This window comes from Halichoeres trimaculatus, unplaced genomic scaffold (assembly GCF_033239565.1).
Source record: "Halichoeres trimaculatus isolate MK-OKI-2021-1 unplaced genomic scaffold, fHalTri1.1 fHalTri1_scaffold_9, whole genome shotgun sequence".
Lineage (NCBI taxonomy): Eukaryota > Metazoa > Chordata > Actinopteri > Labriformes > Labridae > Halichoeres > Halichoeres trimaculatus.
Window position 1 is genome coordinate 19,773,352 of NW_027437188.1, and position 18,285 is coordinate 19,791,636.

At 40.5% G+C, this 18,285-nt stretch overlaps 1 protein-coding gene and 1 long non-coding RNA gene across 3 annotated transcripts in view; one reads left to right on the forward strand and one right to left on the reverse strand.

The window, feature by feature from the left end:
- The window catches only part of arap1 (ArfGAP with RhoGAP domain, ankyrin repeat and PH domain 1), a 50,947-nt gene extending 42,014 nt beyond the window's left edge, over positions 1–8,933 (forward strand). For both annotated transcript variants that reach the window (XM_074679237.1, XM_074679238.1), the window contains 8 exons: positions 450–563; positions 648–793; positions 886–968; positions 2,449–2,508; positions 4,292–4,355; positions 4,631–4,792; positions 6,291–6,326; positions 6,573–8,933. In XM_074679237.1, the coding sequence (XP_074535338.1) occupies positions 450–563; positions 648–793; positions 886–968; positions 2,449–2,508; positions 4,292–4,355; positions 4,631–4,792; positions 6,291–6,311 (650 nt within the window). In that variant the 3' untranslated portion in view covers positions 6,312–6,326; positions 6,573–8,933. The remainder of the gene's footprint in view (positions 1–449; positions 564–647; positions 794–885; positions 969–2,448; positions 2,509–4,291; positions 4,356–4,630; positions 4,793–6,290; positions 6,327–6,572) is intronic.
- Positions 8,934–15,759: 6,826 nt separating this feature from the next.
- Positions 15,760–17,872, reverse strand: LOC141798407 (uncharacterized). The gene is made up of 3 exons (XR_012599151.1): positions 17,755–17,872; positions 16,602–16,795; positions 15,760–16,107 (listed from the first exon to the last, which is right to left on the reverse strand). It is a non-coding gene; the product is annotated as an uncharacterized LOC141798407 (long non-coding RNA).
- Positions 17,873–18,285: the final 413 nt, after the last annotated feature.

An 18,285-nucleotide genomic window follows, 5' to 3' on the forward strand; every position in this document is an offset into this window, starting at 1 on the left:
CTCAATTTTTACTTGTTCCATTGGCAGATTTTTTTTACTGGTTACAAGCGATTCAAACCTTATTTTTGTACTCTGATAACTTGAAACAAGACATTTTTCTGGATTGATAAGTTGAATGTGGCTCATATTGAGTAGAGCAAGACAATTTTTACTTAAAACAAGACAAAAACACTTGATAAGATTTCAATTTTTTGCAGTGCAAGGGCTTTTTAGGCTTTGGTTTAGAGGTGTGAAATCTTTAACTGCAGGAACATTAAGTGATTTGCGTGCCACACAACCAGCCTACGATTGTTAGCTAAAATTGGAGCTTTACAACCTTCCTGTAGCTTCTAAAAATAATGTGTCAGTGTCAGACATTACATCAAAAGTTCAGCCTTGAGTCTGAGAGTGACAGGCTCAGGCATTGTTTATGTAACCCTGCTTTGTGTGGGCTGTGCTGCTTTTCTCAGAGCGTCCGCTGCACTATCAAGAGCGAGTCTTACCCATCCTTCACTCCTTCGGCACTGACTCCCATCTGCTCATCAAAAAGCACCTCGCCATGGACATGATGGTCCTCTACCTGGGTAAACACTCGACAGAGTCAAAATTATTCTCCTTCATTGCTCACATTTCTCTACTGTTAACAGTCTCTACATCTGCACCTTCAGGCAATAAAGCTGATGCATCCAAACACGGGAATATGAAGTTCAGAGAAGAGCGAAGCATTTTGGGATTAGGACTGTCATCCGGAAGTTTCCACGACAGATATTTCATCCTCAACTCGAGCTCTCTCAGGATGTATAAGGAAATCAGAGTAAGACTCACAGAGTTCACTTGAATGATTTCCTCTCGTTCAGCTCTTTCTCAGGCTCAGTCACTTTGTTTGTGCTTCTCTCCATCCATCAGAGTAACCGAGCTGAACGGGAATGGCCGGTGAAAAACCTGAAGGTGTACCTGGGTATAAAGAAGAAACTGCGCCCTCCTACATGGTGAGCACCTGCAGTACTGCTGTCGTTTTCAATCAGCCTCATCATTACTGAGTGCCAGTTGGAAAGTGTGAGCTAGGAGACGATATCAGGAGGAAGAGAAGGAGGAAATAAAGGAAACAAACTGCTGCTGTTGTCTATCACTCAGGAAAAAATGTCTGAAAACAACCTTTATCACCTGCAGAATGTAAAATGTGTTTGTCTGTGTATAAGAAGAAACTAATGACTCATTAGTGTCTACAATAATGAGCTTTAAAGTGATACTCCAGGATGGAACAAGTTGGGTCCTATCACAAGGTTTAAGGCAGAAATTACCCCTACAGCAGTGTTTTTGTGTAGCAGAAGCCCAGAGCGCACGCACCAAACACCCCCTCCCTGCTCCTCTGCCGGTTTCCTCTGCACTCAGACGGGGCCAATTTTTACTTGACCAAAAACACAAATAAACGGACTCCCACCGAAAAAATCTGATATCGGTCTGCATTCAAGCTTAATTCAGGGAATTTTCAGCGCGTTACTTTCACACAAAACACCGCTAAATAAGGCTCTAGTTCTCATTGTAGCGTAAAACGACGCTACCTCCGCTGCAGAGCTACAGCTGGCTACGAGGCGCTCGCCGCTTAGTGTATCAGTCCGCGCGCGAGGTGTGCCTGATATAAACAAATGCAGGTAGTCTGCCAGGACGAAGAGACACGATGAGAACTAGAGCCTTATTTAGCTGTGTTTTTGTGTGAAAGTAACGCGCGGAAAATTCTCTGAATAAAGCGTGAATGCAGACCGATATCAGACTTTTTCAGTGGGAGTCCGTTTATTTGTGTTTTTGGTCAAGTAAAAATTGGTCCTGTCTGAGTGCAGAGGAAACCGGCAGAGGAGCAGGGAGGGGGTGTTTGGTGCGTGCGCTCTGGGCTTCTGCTGCACAAAAACACTGCTGTAGGGGTAATTTCTGCCCTAAACCTTGTGATAGGACCCAACTTGTTCCATCCCGGAGTATCACTTTAACATACAGAATGCCAACAGTCTGTTCAACACTTCTGCTATGTGATTATTTATAAATCTCATGGCAAAATGTGACATTGAAAATTGAAATTTAGATCAAGTATCTAAAACGATTCATTCAGCATGAATGAAACATAAATTAAAAATTGCAGGAGTCTGCAAATTGTAATCTTTTTTGTATGAAGCAAATGTTTTAAAATCTCTGAACTTTTCAGTATTCATCGTTTTAAAAGCGTACACAGGCTGAGCGTTAACTCTGTAATCCCTTTGATTTTCAGCTTCATCATCTAAAGGAATAATGGATTTTTAATCTTCACTTATTTATTATCCAGTTTTAGATGTTTGTAATTATTTGCCTTTTTTGAAAGACTTCCCTGAGCGACCACTAGAGGGCAGACTGAGCTTGAGAATCACAATCACTCGAGTGTTTGTGATTGTTCTGCTGTGAAGTAATCTTGTATTTCTGTCTGTTTCTGTGACTGTTTTCCAGTTGGGGGCTTACGGTGGTGTATGAGAGTAAGAAACAGGAGAAGGCAGAGAAGCAGCAGTGGTGAGTAGCTGTTCAGGGCAACATGTGCACACTATGTATTTGTCTTTTATCTAGGTTTTATCCTGTTCCACAGTTAGTGTGAGAGCCTCATCCCAACACTCGTTATGATGCACTCTAAGTATCCACTCCCTCCACCACAATAAACAGAAGAGTTTTATTTCTCCATTGAAGTGGATGCATTCCTGTCCTCCTCCAGCAGAACATCATCAAACTCTTTATCTCTCTGCACTTCTGTACAGCCTTAGTGATAACTTATCCAGTCCTCCTGACACAACCTCTTTTACTGCTCTCATATTTTCCCTCAGTGGCAGCGCAATCACATTTTTGATGCACATGTAAACATGACCAGTGTTGGAAATAGAGAGCTGTTTCTCAGTAGACAGAGAAAACGGGTCAGATCCCTGCGTGAGAGTTTGGAAGAGGAGGCATATTAAAGGTCGTCTCCACCCAGGAGGGAAACACACATGAGTACACCTGTAACCATGACTCTGTTCTCTTTTCACGTAGACACACATCAGTATGTGTGTACATTACTTATATATTTCCGTGTACATCCGCGTACATGCCCAGTGTGTGTCCATAGTGGGCTCTTTGCTGTCAGCAGCTGTTGACATCAGTGAGGTTGTAAAGGGAGCGCTGTTCTCCGTCACGCTGTAGGCAGCATCGTCTCTCAGTTACGCTCTGTAGCCTTATCACTCACTGAAAATAAAGGAGCACACCTGAGAGGAAGGAACGGAGAGGAAGATAAAGAAGGCATACAGAGGAAGTAGAAAATAGAGAGGGAAAAATGTCAGGCTGGAGGGGTGTGTTAAGTTTGAAATTTTGCATAATCTGCAGGTAAAAGGGATCCGAGGGAAAAACAAAGTGTACAAGATAAGAAATAAAGTCAAATGTGCTTAAAGTGGCTGCTTCTCCACTCACAACTCTTCATACTCATTAGTTTTCTGTCTCAGTCATTATCCTAGCACGTTAGCAGTCACTGTCCTTCACTTCCTCAGAATATTATGTAAATTCAAATCAGTGTCTTTATAAAAATCTGCAGTGATTAATGAACAGTGTTTCCCCCCTCTGCTGCTGATAATGTCCCAGATAAGCAGCCCAGTTTGTTACGTAGAAAGTGAATGTGTTATAGAAGATGACAGAATACTGATCTGTAGGTATGTATGCTCCAGCAGAGTCACTGTCCTGTTTAGTACCTCAGCAAGTATTAATGAGCTCCACTGGCCTTAATGATGTAAACTTGGGAAAAGGAGGAGCTGTTTGTGTGAGCTGCGTGTGTGTGTGTGTGTGCGCAAAATCTCTTGGCTGTTGCTAAATTTGTATCTGTGGTGACGTTGTATGATTCAATGTTTTGTTGTGTCTCAGTGGAGGGAACTTGTATAATAGTAATTTCTCATATCGGTAAAAGTCGTATAAATAAAACCTACTTATTCAGCATCACAGCGGGGCTGAAGGCTCAGGGGCTGACTGGCATCAAATATGCACACACACATACAAACATCACACACATCAAGCCTTTGTAGACACGGCGCACACACTGTACGCTGCAGGTGCTGATCAGTGCGTCTCAGTGGCAGAGATTAAATGATGATTTACTCTGTGTTTACACAAAGAGAGAAAAGAGGGAGAGGATGTGTCAAATCCACTTTATGTCTCTCAGCACTTCTCACTTTTTTTTTTCTTACCTCATCCTTCGTCTTCTTTTTCCATTAGCAAACGCACACAACGTGCTGATTTTTATCACGCTGTCTCCTTTACTTTGTCACCTTCTTTTCATTCGCAGGTATCTCTGCTGTGACACGCAGTCAGAGATGAGGGAGTGGTTTGCTACTTTTCTTAGCATCCAGGTGTGATCTCACTCTCACACATACACAAACGCTTTGCAGCAACTTCCCTGTTTTCAATTACTTCAAATGTATGAGTCATGATACTTCACTGTTTGTCCCCACTGGTCGAGGATCTTAAAGCTTGTAAAACAAAATCCTTTTAAAAACATTGTTGTGGACATTATTTTTGCAGCATTTCATGATTAAATGAAAGAAAAACATGTCACAAAATCTAACATCAATGTTTCAATCTCTGCTCTCCTCTCACCACCTGTTGGGTCCACTCCTCGTTACAGCATGATGGGGACGTGTGGCCTCAAGACGGACTCAAGCAGGTGCAAGCCAACCGTGAGTTGACGACGGACACGCGTCATGGTAACGTGTCGCTGATTCCACTGCGTGGCAGTGAGAATGAGATGAGGAACAGCGTAGCAGCTTTCAGCCAAGACCCGCTTGCTGTGAGTGGACCCACCAATCAGTGGAGCAGGAAGCTTGAAGGAAAGCTCCTGACTAATCAGAGACATTCATGCTGCTCAGGTAGTCCAGACCCTCAACCCTAATCCTCACCAAGCGGGGAGACAAATTTATTCTGAGCTTGAGCTTGTTGTATGTTGTGTACTTTACATTTCAATCTTAGCCAAGTTTAAATATTTGAGATGTATGATGGTGCATGTAAAACGTGTGAAGCCATGCATATCCAGTGATCTCTTCGTATTTGTCTTCATTTTGCTTTCACACCCCCAAAAAGAGGATTGGAGATGAGGGTCACACCTGAGCAGAATCAACAGTCTCTGTTCCATGATTCATCTTTATTTCATTCCTCACGTCACAATCTGGGTTCTCAAACTTTAAAATAGACTTCGAAGCTCTTTATGTGAAACTTGAGTGTGTGTTTTTAAGAGCCAGATTCCAGCACAAGAGAATAATCAGCGACTTGTGTCTGGGTCTAAAAATGTTTGAGAATCCAGACGGCGCGAGGAAGAGCAGACAGCTGCATCTTCATTTTGGAGGAGGTTTGAGCTGAGAGTCAATAACACTGAATTAGAACAAGAGATATTTTGGTGAGGCTCTGCCAAAGCTTGCTGCACAACACCGAGGACAGAAACAAAGACCAACACTTTTGAAGTGAGCCCATGCCCGCAGGCAAACTCTGGTTAACACCGAGTTTCACAGCACTGCTGCCGTGTCAGCTCACACAGTTGTTTGGTTCACAAGAATCAGACAAACAGGATTTATTTCTCTGGACTATACTTCAAGTGCACTGACATTAAGCTGGACCTGTTCAACAGCATCAGCATCACCACATCCCATCTGTTCTCCTATTTTCATCAGAAATGAAGTGCAGCCATCCAAACATTTTCATTCTGCTCTCAGTTTTTTTTAAGCCATGGGCCCAAATTTCTCCAACCTGACGATGCAGTTGTCTCCCTCTGCTGTTTCAGCCATCGCATGCCCTCTCATTAGACTGCACTAAAACCCAGCGTTGCTCTGTTACTTCCCCCTGGCAACATGACAGCACCAGAGTTGCTGTGGTGCTGCCATCCACTTCTTTTTGCAGTTGATCCTGCTCTGTTCATTACAGTGACTGGGTCCAGTTTGTGTCTAAAGAGTGAGAGGAGGTGTGATCGCTTTGGTGATGGGGCAGCAGCAGATGCAGTTTTTAGGCAGTCCAGTTGAAAGAATGATTGTTTGTCTCTCAATGTGACTGATGATGTTTGGTATAACTGAGTATAACTTAGTATAAGTGAATGTTAATGTCTCTATATTCACCACTTCTCTTTCCCTCTTTTACTTCCAAAACAAGTCTCTCATTCTCCTCTTCGTCTCTTTGGCTCTACATTTCCTCATGTCTTCAGTTCACTGTCTTTAGCTCCCTGTGTTTTCACACCTCCCTGACTCTCTCCATCTGTCCATCTTCCTCCCTGTCATAACCCCTTCTGTTGCTTTATGTTTCAGCTCTTTAGAGACGTCCGGTAATCCTCGTAAAAACAGGTAAGACAGTTTCAAATAAAAAGCATACAAACACGATATAAAGGTGGGATAAAATCGTCATAAAGTTTGAGAGCGTAAATCACTGGGATGTACCAAACATGCTAATTTCTGTCTGCCATGCTTTCAGATTTTGATCTTGATACTGCTGTGAAACTGATTTTGACATAGGAGCAATCAATCTGCTCTAATAGACATAAAATGTGTAGGAAGTGACAACACTGCTTTTGATCTTTTAACTCTTTAAAGGGAGGCCTGTCCACACCGACATCTCAGTGACATCATCCCTCTGTGACCTCGAGGACCTGAATGTTACACAGAACGCTCACCGTATGAGGATCACAGCTGTCTGCTCCTCCAAATAAGAACTGGACCACAAAGCGATGGGAAAACAGGACCACATGAAAAATTAAACCTCCACTGGGTTTCTCCACAAGGATGATTTTTACTTGATGTACAGAACAGAGCGGTTCGATGAACTACAGTCACACTGAGATCTTCTGACTCACATCATGCACAAAACGCAGGAAGTCTGCCTCTCACATTCCTGTTTCCACTGACCAGTGGCATTTGACTGATCACTGCATCACATTATGGGACACATGCAAGAACAGCACACTGAGAGAAACATTGATGTCTGAAGCACGAGTTGTTTCAGAAATGACCTCGTTTAGTTATTCTAGGTGTACAGTGAGGCTCGGCTGCATCTTTTTATCCAAGATGGACGTTTTCGTAGCTGAATGCAGATCTTTAAATGTTTCATTCTTTCATCTTCATTTTGTGCTTCTGCTCAAAGAGTTGTTCTTGAGAGCATAGCTGATGTTGGAGAAGACTGTGACCTGGTTTAGTCCAGAGTTTGTTCCACAGGGACCAGGATGGGGACTGAGACTGAGAAGTGACAGCTTTCTGATGGATTCTTGTTACTCAGCAGGACCTTTGCCAGTACTGTTCAAACCACGTTAAAGAGTTTCTGGTGTATCTTTTTGTCTATATCTGTGCGCCAGTATGTACGAATGTGTAAATGTGTGTCTGTGAAAGGACAGTTAAATGACACGTACATTTATTTTGGTGAGTGAAAGAAGAAAAGAGGTGTATGTGTAAAGAAATGCATTTTCATGAGATTATTCATAAGATTAAAGAAAAACAGTCCCAGCTGGGAGCCCTTAAACGTGAGTTGGGCGAAGATGATAATAAGAGTTGCAGTTGTCCCCGTTCTTAAATATGTGCACCTCATATAGGTCACATTAAAAAAACAGTATCACTTGGATACAGTGTTCGTCTTGACAAGTATTGTTGTACTGTTGCTTCCTTTTCCTCCTGCTCACACATTCCTAAGACCGGGCCCCTCTCTCTGTCGCTCCGTTAATACAGCCTGTGATCATTGAGTTTAATGATCTGTGCGCACATAGACCGTTTTCTCAGCAACCACCAGTATTTATAGAGTTGTATACTCTGAATTAGTCACATGAGAATTCACAGTTTTCAGAATCGTTGCTCAAGTTTCTCCATCAAAACTCAAATTAAGCGCAAAGGGTACAGAAAAAAACATTTTTAATCAAAGTGGATTGGGATCTATCTTATTTTTCTACTCTTTTTTTTTGTTCTCAGAATCATGAAACAATCCATATAAAATGTAAAAACCTGTCACAGTGCCTTGCTAGCTGCATTGAGTGGTCCATCTTTACCACAACTTTGCCTTAATGACGCCTGCAGGTGTCATATGTTGTACGGATCTTTTATTTATTAAACAGAGGACGCTGCCTCCTGGGCTGTGGTTACGCTCAGTGTACGTTAAAAACACTTTTCAATGCAACTTGGGTGTAAAATCAGTTTTTTAAGTGTGAGTATGAATGTATGTGAGAGTAATTTTAGCTGCCCTACAACCCAACCTCTGCAATACTAGAAAGAAAGCTCTGCTTAGATACACTCCAGATACACAATATTAGCTTCTCTTGTGTTCCTTTGATTCATTTCTTTTTTTTTCAGTAAGAAACCGTAGCTGCACTGTGATTAATTTCACTACATGGCTCATTGGAGAAGAAAATTGTGAGCTTGTCAAAACTATGAACAGATGTTTAAAAACAACAAACATGTAGGCATCAAACACTTAGGCTCAGATGATTATCTTCTTTTCTGTGTTTTTATTTGTCTTTATTTAACATTTTATGGAAGAAGTGTTTTCAAACCCATAAAGTTTAGCTTTTGTATTAATGCTGTATTCTTTCATGCAGCACCAGGAGGCCTCCAGGAGGCAGGTGTTACAGGCAGGATATGTCTTTTATGTTAAATTTTACCAACACTTCTCTGGCATCTTTCCCCACTTTTCTTTGTGCACATCCTTTTTTTTTCATAGAAAACAAAGTCCTTTAAAATTTGGGTTTGTCTAAGTTAAGTGACCTGTAATCTTTATGGGCTGCTGCCATGAACATTTGCAATTGATTATTTTTACACAACCATGTTTACAAAAATCACAGAAATACAGTGTTGTAAAACTATGAAGCACAGAGAGAAAAGGGGGCAGTTAACACTTTTTAAATGCTATTTTCTGTTACTAGACATTTCACAGATTTTTTTTCTTTTCATAAACTCCGATAAAAAAATCATCCAGTTTTGTCTTTGTGTGTTCTCTATGCACATAATTACAGTTTGTTGTCACAAGTCCTTTTACTCTGAAAATAAGAAATGTTGGTCTAAAGGTTGATGCCCTCTGGCTCTGCTTTGTCCACACGCTTATCTGCTTGTTTTTCCTCAGTGCTTTTATAATCATGCACTTACACACATTCAACACTAACTGCCCTACAGGGGAGCTCTGAAAAGACATACACTACATTACTGTACATGAACAGTAAATACTGACGTATAGGGACAGAAACTTTTGGGGGCCTGCGGGTTTTATGACAATGTCATGCTGCAGTACAAGAAAGAATACATGAAGTGAGGCCTATAGATGTGCTTCCAGGAAAAATGTCACGAGTGTGTGTGTGTGTATCCGTGGGTGGGTGGAAGGGGTACTGTGGTCTAAGGGAGAGCCCTGCAGAGATTTCCCATACGTGTGCGTTTGCGTTTGTGTGTGTGTATGTGAGTCATGGTGGTCGACCAGTTTTCTGTTCATTTTCCTAAGCAGAGTTGACACATCAGGGTCACTCTGTACCTCGAGATACACACAGGAGAGCCCCCTTTAGGGACTCGCACAGGAGGCCTTCACAATGAAATTCACACACGCACGCACTCAGGAGACCCACAGGGGAAAAACACACACACACACACACACACTTATTTGGCCTTTACTGCATAGGTCACAGAAGCAGTTGCATAAAGGGAGACGAATGAGTGCAGTTCACAGACAGGGCAGGAATGCAAAACAAAGATAAAGTCCAAGCTGATGGGGAGGAGCGTTAGGGGCGGACCTACAGGTGGGCATGCGGAGGCCAACTGCCAGGACCTGCCAGCCCACCTGCTGGCTTCCAAAAATAAAATGCAAATTATCCTGGAGCTCAGTGTGCCAACCCTACAGAAAAAGACAAACAATAGGCGAGACGGCAGTGGCCACCTGCCTCCCACAGAAATCTGGACATCCACCTGTGTGAGCCAATTTTCTTCATTTCCACTCAGAGCACACGGCACCGAGAGTGCTGTGAGTGACACTTAAATTGGCTCGCTCTGCTTCAACAGACAGGGAAGCTTCTGTGCTCTCTGAACCAAGACAACAATGAAAAGCCTGCCTGGGTTTGAGAGTATAATGACAGACTGCAGTCATTGTTTGCTCCAGGGTACACTACACCTGATTTGTGCATAGTGGATTTCAAATCCTCAAGTTCTATCTCAAGATACACCGTCAAACAGATGGCTCAGGTCAAAACTTGGCTAGAATTAAGTGTAAAAAAAAATGATAAAAGAAACAGGAGGCCTGGCACAAAGTTTGAAGAAATACAAAACCTAAAATCTCTGGTCCATACCCAGATTTATAAGAAATCACTGAAAAGGCAGAAATAAACAAATGAAAGACTCAAGTTATGTATACATGTAGATTTAATTTAACTCTTAAATTATAATAAACATCATCAAGAATTATTTTCTAACCTTTCAATTTTTTAGTGTTTACATGACTTAGAAAAGAGACATCCACCGTGTAGTGCTTCAGAGCTGCATTTCAAACTTAAAACAACCCATTGTTCACTTTAAGTAAGCTAACTTTTAGCATGGCCTTCTAATGAGGAATTAGCACTGACGTCATGATTTGAGGAGTTACCCGGATGCGCGCGGCCACGCTAGAGGTACACGAACGTAAACATTGAATGGACGGAGATAATACGCGGTAAAATATGATTTTAAGATTATCCGTCAGCAAGTGTGGAAAAACGCACGGAGCCCACTAAAACTCTTTGAGAAGGACTTAGCCAGCAAGTAAAAGAGAGACATTTTGAAAAAGCACGTCTAATAAGATGGAGAGACCCGTATGAGGAGTTAGCATCTTTATCTCCATCTACCTAAAGGTATGAAAACATATATTACTGCTCCCTTTTTCATAGGAGAGGAGATTCATGGAATAAATGATGTTCTTTTGGGATAGGCACACTTTCCAGGACTTTGAAAAAGCCCCGAAAGACACTGAATTTTACTTGTGTACTATTTATTGCTGTGAGTTACCTCATAAAGTTATACTTTATCATAACATATTTACTTTTGCTAAAGTGAAGTTTTAAGATGCTATGGACAGAGAATATGACCAACCTGACAGGAAATGTTGTGAACAAGCTCAAATGTTGAGATTAATGACAAATTAATGCCTTGGAAATCCATGTGGAGCGTACTTTTGCACCCTCACCCCCATGTTTTATTATTTATGGTGGTCAAAAGTAGGGATAGGTACCGAATGAGGTAGTTTTTTAGGTACCGACCGAATTATGTCAAAAGTACCGAGTATCGAGTCATGTAAAATCAAAAAGTACCATGTTTAGGTACCTCAATGCATCCTTGTGACTGTAAGGGACTGGAAGAGTGGGCGAACACAGCATTTCAAGGTTATATATTGAAGAATAAATTTGTTAAATTGTAAAAGTATATAATTTATTATTGAACAAATTGTCATTTTTTACCACATACACACAAAAAAGTACCAAAAATTGGTACCGTCGAGTACCGGTTCCGATTGACAGGTACCGGGCAATGGTACCGTATCATTTCAAAAGTGAAAGGTACCCATCCCTAGTCAAAAGTATATAAAATGTTTTTTCTTGGTCCACCTGATTAGAGCACCAAAAATGCAGCAGCAATTTACTGTTTTGTTCAACAATTATCTAGGGTTGAATGATTTTGGAAAAATATCAAATTGTGATTGTTTTTGGACCAAAATTGCAATTTAGCATGTTTTTTTTTCCCGGGGGGGGGGGGGGGGGGGGGGGAATCTTCTGCATCATTCACCAAACACAGGCAATAAAGCAATTAAGCAATAAACTATTACAATCACAGCAGAATATTTACTGATTGACTTTACTTCAAGCCTTGTAGACATTTACTATTTTTGCCAGAAAAAACAGCATTTTGACTTTTTGCTGGTTTTAAGGAAGAACAGGGACAAGTTGCTATATTCCATCCTGGTCTGTTCATGAAACTTTTTTTAAATTTATTTTTCTAAATTGCAGCCTTTATGATTTGAAAATGGCACTGTATCACATTGGGATGTTTGTTTCAATTCGATTATTTGTTCAGCCCCACAACAATCCTACACACACTCTATAGTTAGTTACAATGTTCTCTTCATTTAAAAGAACAGCTGTTCTTAAGACAGTTGTTTGAACTCCTCACCCCAATTTGCAATCATTTTTGACAGCCAAAAGCATATGCAATATTTTTAATTGTCTGACCAATTAGTGCAGGAAAAAATGCTCAAATTCAAATAATTTCTTTATTAATAGTTAGATAATTTTCTATACATCATTTTATTTTCACATAGCTACAGATGGATCCAATTCAACATCCCATGTGGGCATGAGACCTCACACAGCGGACTCTCCCAGCAGACAAGAATGGCTACAGACTGCAACAGACACTGATGGGATAATACCAGACTGCTGACGACTAGTGTTTGGAAACAAAGAGGCCTGGCAGTTGTTGTTCATTTGAATGCGCTTGCTGATGAGGAGGTCTGGCTGCGCCTGGAGATCTTCCCTGTTCCTGGTGAGGAAACAAAGCGATGGCAGCTATCAAAGTTCACACATCTTACAGCACACATTTCATAAATGGTAAGTCCAAATAAACTATTTATAGAATTTGTGTAAAATGTAAATGTATTTTCCTCAATGTGAAACCCTTTCTGACAGGAGTTTAGTGAACCAATGTAAACAACTCATGAGGCTATTTATTAACAGGATAGCAAACCATCTATCCTAGCTTAGTCATGACTCAGCTCTTTACACAATGAGACATTTTTATTTTTCCTCTAGGTAAAGATGATAGTATGTAGTGTCAAGGCTCGGCTGTAAAATTTTTGAGGGGGAAAGAGTTTTACTGTTTCCATCAGTGATTTCAGGGTTTCTCTTTGAGACATGGATTTTTTGCCCTCCACCTCTCAAACTGAAGCGTTTTTCACTCGACAGGATTGAAGAAACACTTCAGCTAGTTGTCCATGGTTTTGAGGGCTTTATGTGAGAAAGAATCGTAGTTAATACAAAACTCACCAACTAGAAGTTCTGGCAAAGGCTTAGCTTTGCTTTACCATTTGTCTTCATGCCTCTTTATGTGTTCACCAGTGAATGTTTTCAGGCTTTTATTTGTTGTTTTCAGTGTGTTTTCAAAATCAGAAATACTTTTTTTTATTCCCAGTGGAAAAAATATTTCTGATTCTGGTTCTGAATAAGCACTGAAAACAACAAATCACAGCCTGCTGTATGGTGGTCTGGCTCAGAGACGGACAAGTGATTGAACCAGCAAAACTTCTTGCCATTAGCTCCAGGGCTTAATGGCGGTTAAGGAGGGCCTGCTTTAGGCACTCGCTGTGTTGTTCAAAACTTGGATTAAATGTCAACACATTTGACTGGGTGTAAACACAGCGACCCTCATTAAAACACTGTAAGTTGTAACATCATTGTTAATATGTGAGTGATTTTCCCACATAGTGCAAATTACTACATACATTGTAGATTTAATGATCCCACAAAGTTTGGAAACTCTTTAATACATCATATAATCCAGGAAGAGGAATGAGGGCATGCCTGCATTCCAGTCCATTCAGGAGAGAGCAGGCTTATGGGTATTTGTCTTATCTCTCCCTTTAATTATGTACCAGTGGTTATTAAAAGCCCACACCCCGACCTGCTGTATAACTTTCACAGTTTGTCTAACATCATCATTAATCATGCTCTGTTCTCTGACATGCTTCACTTCTTCACCTATAAATCACATTTTTCTGTCATGCCTTCTGTCCTTCATTGCACCTTCTACATCCACCTGTGGTGTGTAGCTGCATGAGGCGTCAGTACAGATTTGGATAATGACTGTACGCTCTGCCAGAACCCACTGTCACCCCCTGTACGACTCTCTAATCCACCGCTGAGGAGCTGTAGACAAGTTTTGCAGACACACTAGATTGGATCTGCTTGTTTATATTAGGTGCATGTTTTTATGCTTTCTGGTCAGAAAAAAAAAATCATCTCAGCCCCAAAAATCTCTGGCTTTGTTGTCACGGAAACCCACCATGCTGGGGTGGATAGCATCAAATTCTGATCCACGCAGCATATTCTTTATGAGACTCATATCACTCAGAGGTCACATTGTGTCTTAGTTAATGTGACTCTTATGTCGTGCAGCCCTGAGCGTGTGGTATCTATAAAGATACTTTCTGAGAGTCACATGTTTTCTGCTCCGTGTGAGCTTTTCCTTTTTTTGTGTTACCTTAGTTCAGACGCTAAAAATTGTAAGACACCCTTTTCAGTGTGTGAAGATGCGTTCAAATGAAACTTCTGTTAAGCTTCTTGTTTTTTCCACTGTGCTGAGTCACAGCCTGTCATTTAGATTAAGATAATAAGACATTCAAATAGCTGAGACATGTGCTTCTTTATCTGCTCAGATCTCTTTTTCTTGGCTCATGCAGGTATATTTTTTATCAAATCAAAGATAAGATCCCTTAAAAAAGAACAAGTACAACTTAATTAATAAGGACGTGACACAGTTTTTGGATCTTAAACACAATTAGAGCAACTTAGCTATTAGCATCACCACCAGCTCCTCAGAGGATGTCTTTACAAGATGTTGAGGAGAAAGATGAGAGAGAACTGAGTTCATCCCAAGTGATTTGTAGCTCGCCAGCTAGAGGCTGATGCCAATTTACGTTTACATAAGACCTCATTAAATTAATACAGCAGATCATACATTGTCTGCTTCAAGTCTGCCGCCACATCTATCATTTTTATGTGGCTTTATAGTGTTTATGGATTCAATCAGCGTGTAATATAATATTTTAAGTTCTCATACAAACAGAACTTAAAGTGATACCCCGGGATGGAACAAGTTGGGTCTTATCACAAGGTTTAGGGCAGAAATTACCCCTACAGCAGTGTTTTTGTGCAGCAGAAGCCCAGAGCGCTCACACCAAACACCCCCTCCCTGCTCCTCTGCCGTTTTCCTCTGCACTCAGACGGGGCCATATTTACCCAGGGCGCTTGCACCAAAGACCCCCTCCCTGCTCCTCTGCCGGTTTCCTCCATAGATATATATAAAGGCTAGATAGCTCACAGACGCTGTGAGCCAATGAGGGCTGACGTCGCTACGCGGCGGCCATCTTACCTAGGGGCTGCTGGCTCACTGATAACATTAATGCCTATGGAGCATGTACTATTGAATTAACTATAACTTGCTCAATTTTCATCCGATTTTTAAACGGTTTGATTTGTTTTAAACGTCAGAGATGTAGTTATGCTACTGCATATTTACGGATGATTATAACCATGAACTTTCATATTAAATTAAAAAAGTAGATCGTAGAGCATTACCTGCCATGGCTGTACACATACACACAGTGAAATTAAACGTCAGTGTTTATGTTAAACATTGAATAGTTTGATATTTTATATTTCTAATTAATACATTTATTAAATATAAAGGGGTAAGTTGACCCACATGATATTTTAAACTTAAACTGAAGAAATAATGTATGGACATTATATGTGATTCATATTGGTTCAATTTACCCCAAGGCTTTTGGTTCATCTTGCCCCATGACCATCATTTTGATAAAACCTAATTCATTTAATGATTCAGAATGATCTTTCGCTAAATGATTCACATAGTTCTATACGTTGAATATCACTAACATGCTTAATGTATAACTTTAGACCTGGGTCTATTTGCTTTAGCCTCAAAATAATCATACCACAAAAGTCAAAGAATTCTACAGCCAGTTGGAAATAATGTTTGTGTTCTTATTCTAGGGTCTCGTGACAACTCGTGACAACTCATGTGTAAAGTTTTAAAGATCAAGAGGATGGTTCATTCATCTTACCTGTTCTCCCCTACATATATTTTATTATACATTTTAAATAAACACATTCAGTAACATGACATCAAGGTTTCTTTTATTAACAGGTGTGCAAAATTACAAAACAATTCAACTGTTTTTCTTTGCCCTCCTCTCCCTCGCCAAGGCATTGCTCTTCTCCCGCTGCAGTTTCCGCACTATTGCCAAGGCTGCATCGAGTTTGGTCTTTATAGCCTTGGGGCAGGAAGGCAATGCATACAGGTGGTCAGGGGCCTTCCTCTTCAGGCTCTTTCTCCTCTCTCCAGTGGCTGTCTGAGGATTTGGAAAAATATAATAATAATGAGGACAGTAATAACAGTAACTTTTTAACAATTTATGTTCACCTGTCAGTGCTGTGTTCAATACAAAGTTATGTTCTTTAAATCTACAAAATAAAACCCAAATCAGTGTTCTTTTAATACATTGATTTAAATAGATTGTCTTGGCTAAAGGCGAAGTTAATTTTTGGGTCTCTCGACAAAAATGTCAGTTTTGATTGTATAGGTTTCCTACACCTTGTTGTAGTTTGCACATGTTTATTCATAAAAATGTATGAGTGACATGAGCAAGTGACAGCCTGTGGTTCTCAATCCTTTTACACATATTACCACCTTCTAGAGGCAGCAGTGCTTCTTGTTGCTACCGGCTAAAATATACAGTTACATATTAAAATGTCCTTAATGCACAACACTTAATGCATTCCTAAACTTGCAAAAATCATGACAACACGTATAGCACATATTCTTGTTGGCAATTGATACACATACCCTTTGGAGATGAGCAGGGAAGTTGAAAATGGTTGGCACAACAACAGCCTTAAGCCGGACAGTCTGCCCTGTCCTGTCAAAATCCTCACTCCTGAAATGTTTGCTGCACAGTTTGCAGTTTTTTTCATGCAACAAAACCGTTCCTTCTTAGAGCAAGTTCCCATTGTCTCCTCTTCTCTGCGTTTTGGGGAAACCTTAAAAACATGAGAAGATACCAAGATATATAAATTATTGACAACATTTTACACCCTTCTTACCTTTAACATTAATGGTAAGAACAAAAATACAGAGCTAAATTATGAAATTGTTGGGGTAATTCGTGTAGCCTATGCTTGAATGCCATTATGAAACCTTAAATAATAGTAACATGTTAAAAGAAATGTGAAAAAGAAAGATTCAATGATTATTATGTAAACAAATGGTAGAAACATTTCTAAAACGTCAGGGTCAAAATAACTTGTATTATACAAGTACAAATCCACTAAGTTAGCAACAATTATCCTAAATATGTCCCTCAAGTCATTTCTTGTGAAAGGTGATTCCACGGGCTCTGGTTTTGAAGGAACATTCGTTTGAGCATCCATATGCTGCACAAAAGTGTGCCATCTTGTACTGTAGGGGGGTATTTTTGCAAACACAAAGCCAGCCAGTTACTGTATCACAATGAATCTAAATCTAGGATATATTTCACTAATGAAACAGCTTGTCATGTTAAAATAACATAATTAACATTAACATAACCATGTTAAAACGAATGAGTAATGCCTTTCCCACGTGTATAGAATTAAGTCAGGTTACTTTGTGATAGTCCAAGTGGCTCACACGTCTCATTTACAACCTCGTTTCTTTGCTAGCTAATACCCAACTGCATCCACACAAATTGTCATTAAGACAAAATGTGTTGTTGTCAATAAATTATTATTGGTCTCACAGAAACCCGTATAATAATTGAAACTCACAGATTGCAGCCCTGCTAATAGCTGTAACAAACACACAACTGTGCAGCGATTTTCGAAAAGAAAACGGCAATTTGAACAGGTCTGCACGGCTTGAATCATAGCCACGCTAAAAAGGTTCTTAATAAACCAAACCGTTTGCAAATCTGTCAAGAATTCAGCAAGTGAAGTGTATTTTGTTTGAGTAAGTCGCTCACCTTCCATCCACTACTGTAGAGCGCTCCGGAGAAGTCCCCCTAGGTAAGATGGCCGACCAGTGACGACGCCGGCGAAAGTCCCATGAGCCATCTAGCCTTTATATATATCTATGGTTTCCTCTGCACTCAGACGGGGCCATTTTTTACTTGACCAAAAACACAAATAAACAGACTCCCACTGAAAAAATCTGATATCGGTCTGCATTCATGCTTTATTTAGAGAATTTTCAGCGCGTTACTTTCACACAAAAACACCGCTAAATAGGGCTCTAGTTCTCATCGTGTTGTAAAACGGCGCTACCTCCGCTGCAGAGCCACAGCTCAAACGCAGGTAGTCTGCCAGGACGAAGAGACAAGATGAGAACTAGAGCCTTATTTAGCGGTGTTTTTGTGTGAAAGTAACGCGCTGAAAATTCTCTAATTAAAGCGTGAATGCAGATCGATATCAGATTTTTACGGTGGGACTCCGTGTGTTTGTGTTTTTGGTCAAGTAAAAAATGGCCCCGTCTGAGTGCAGAGGAAACCTGCAGA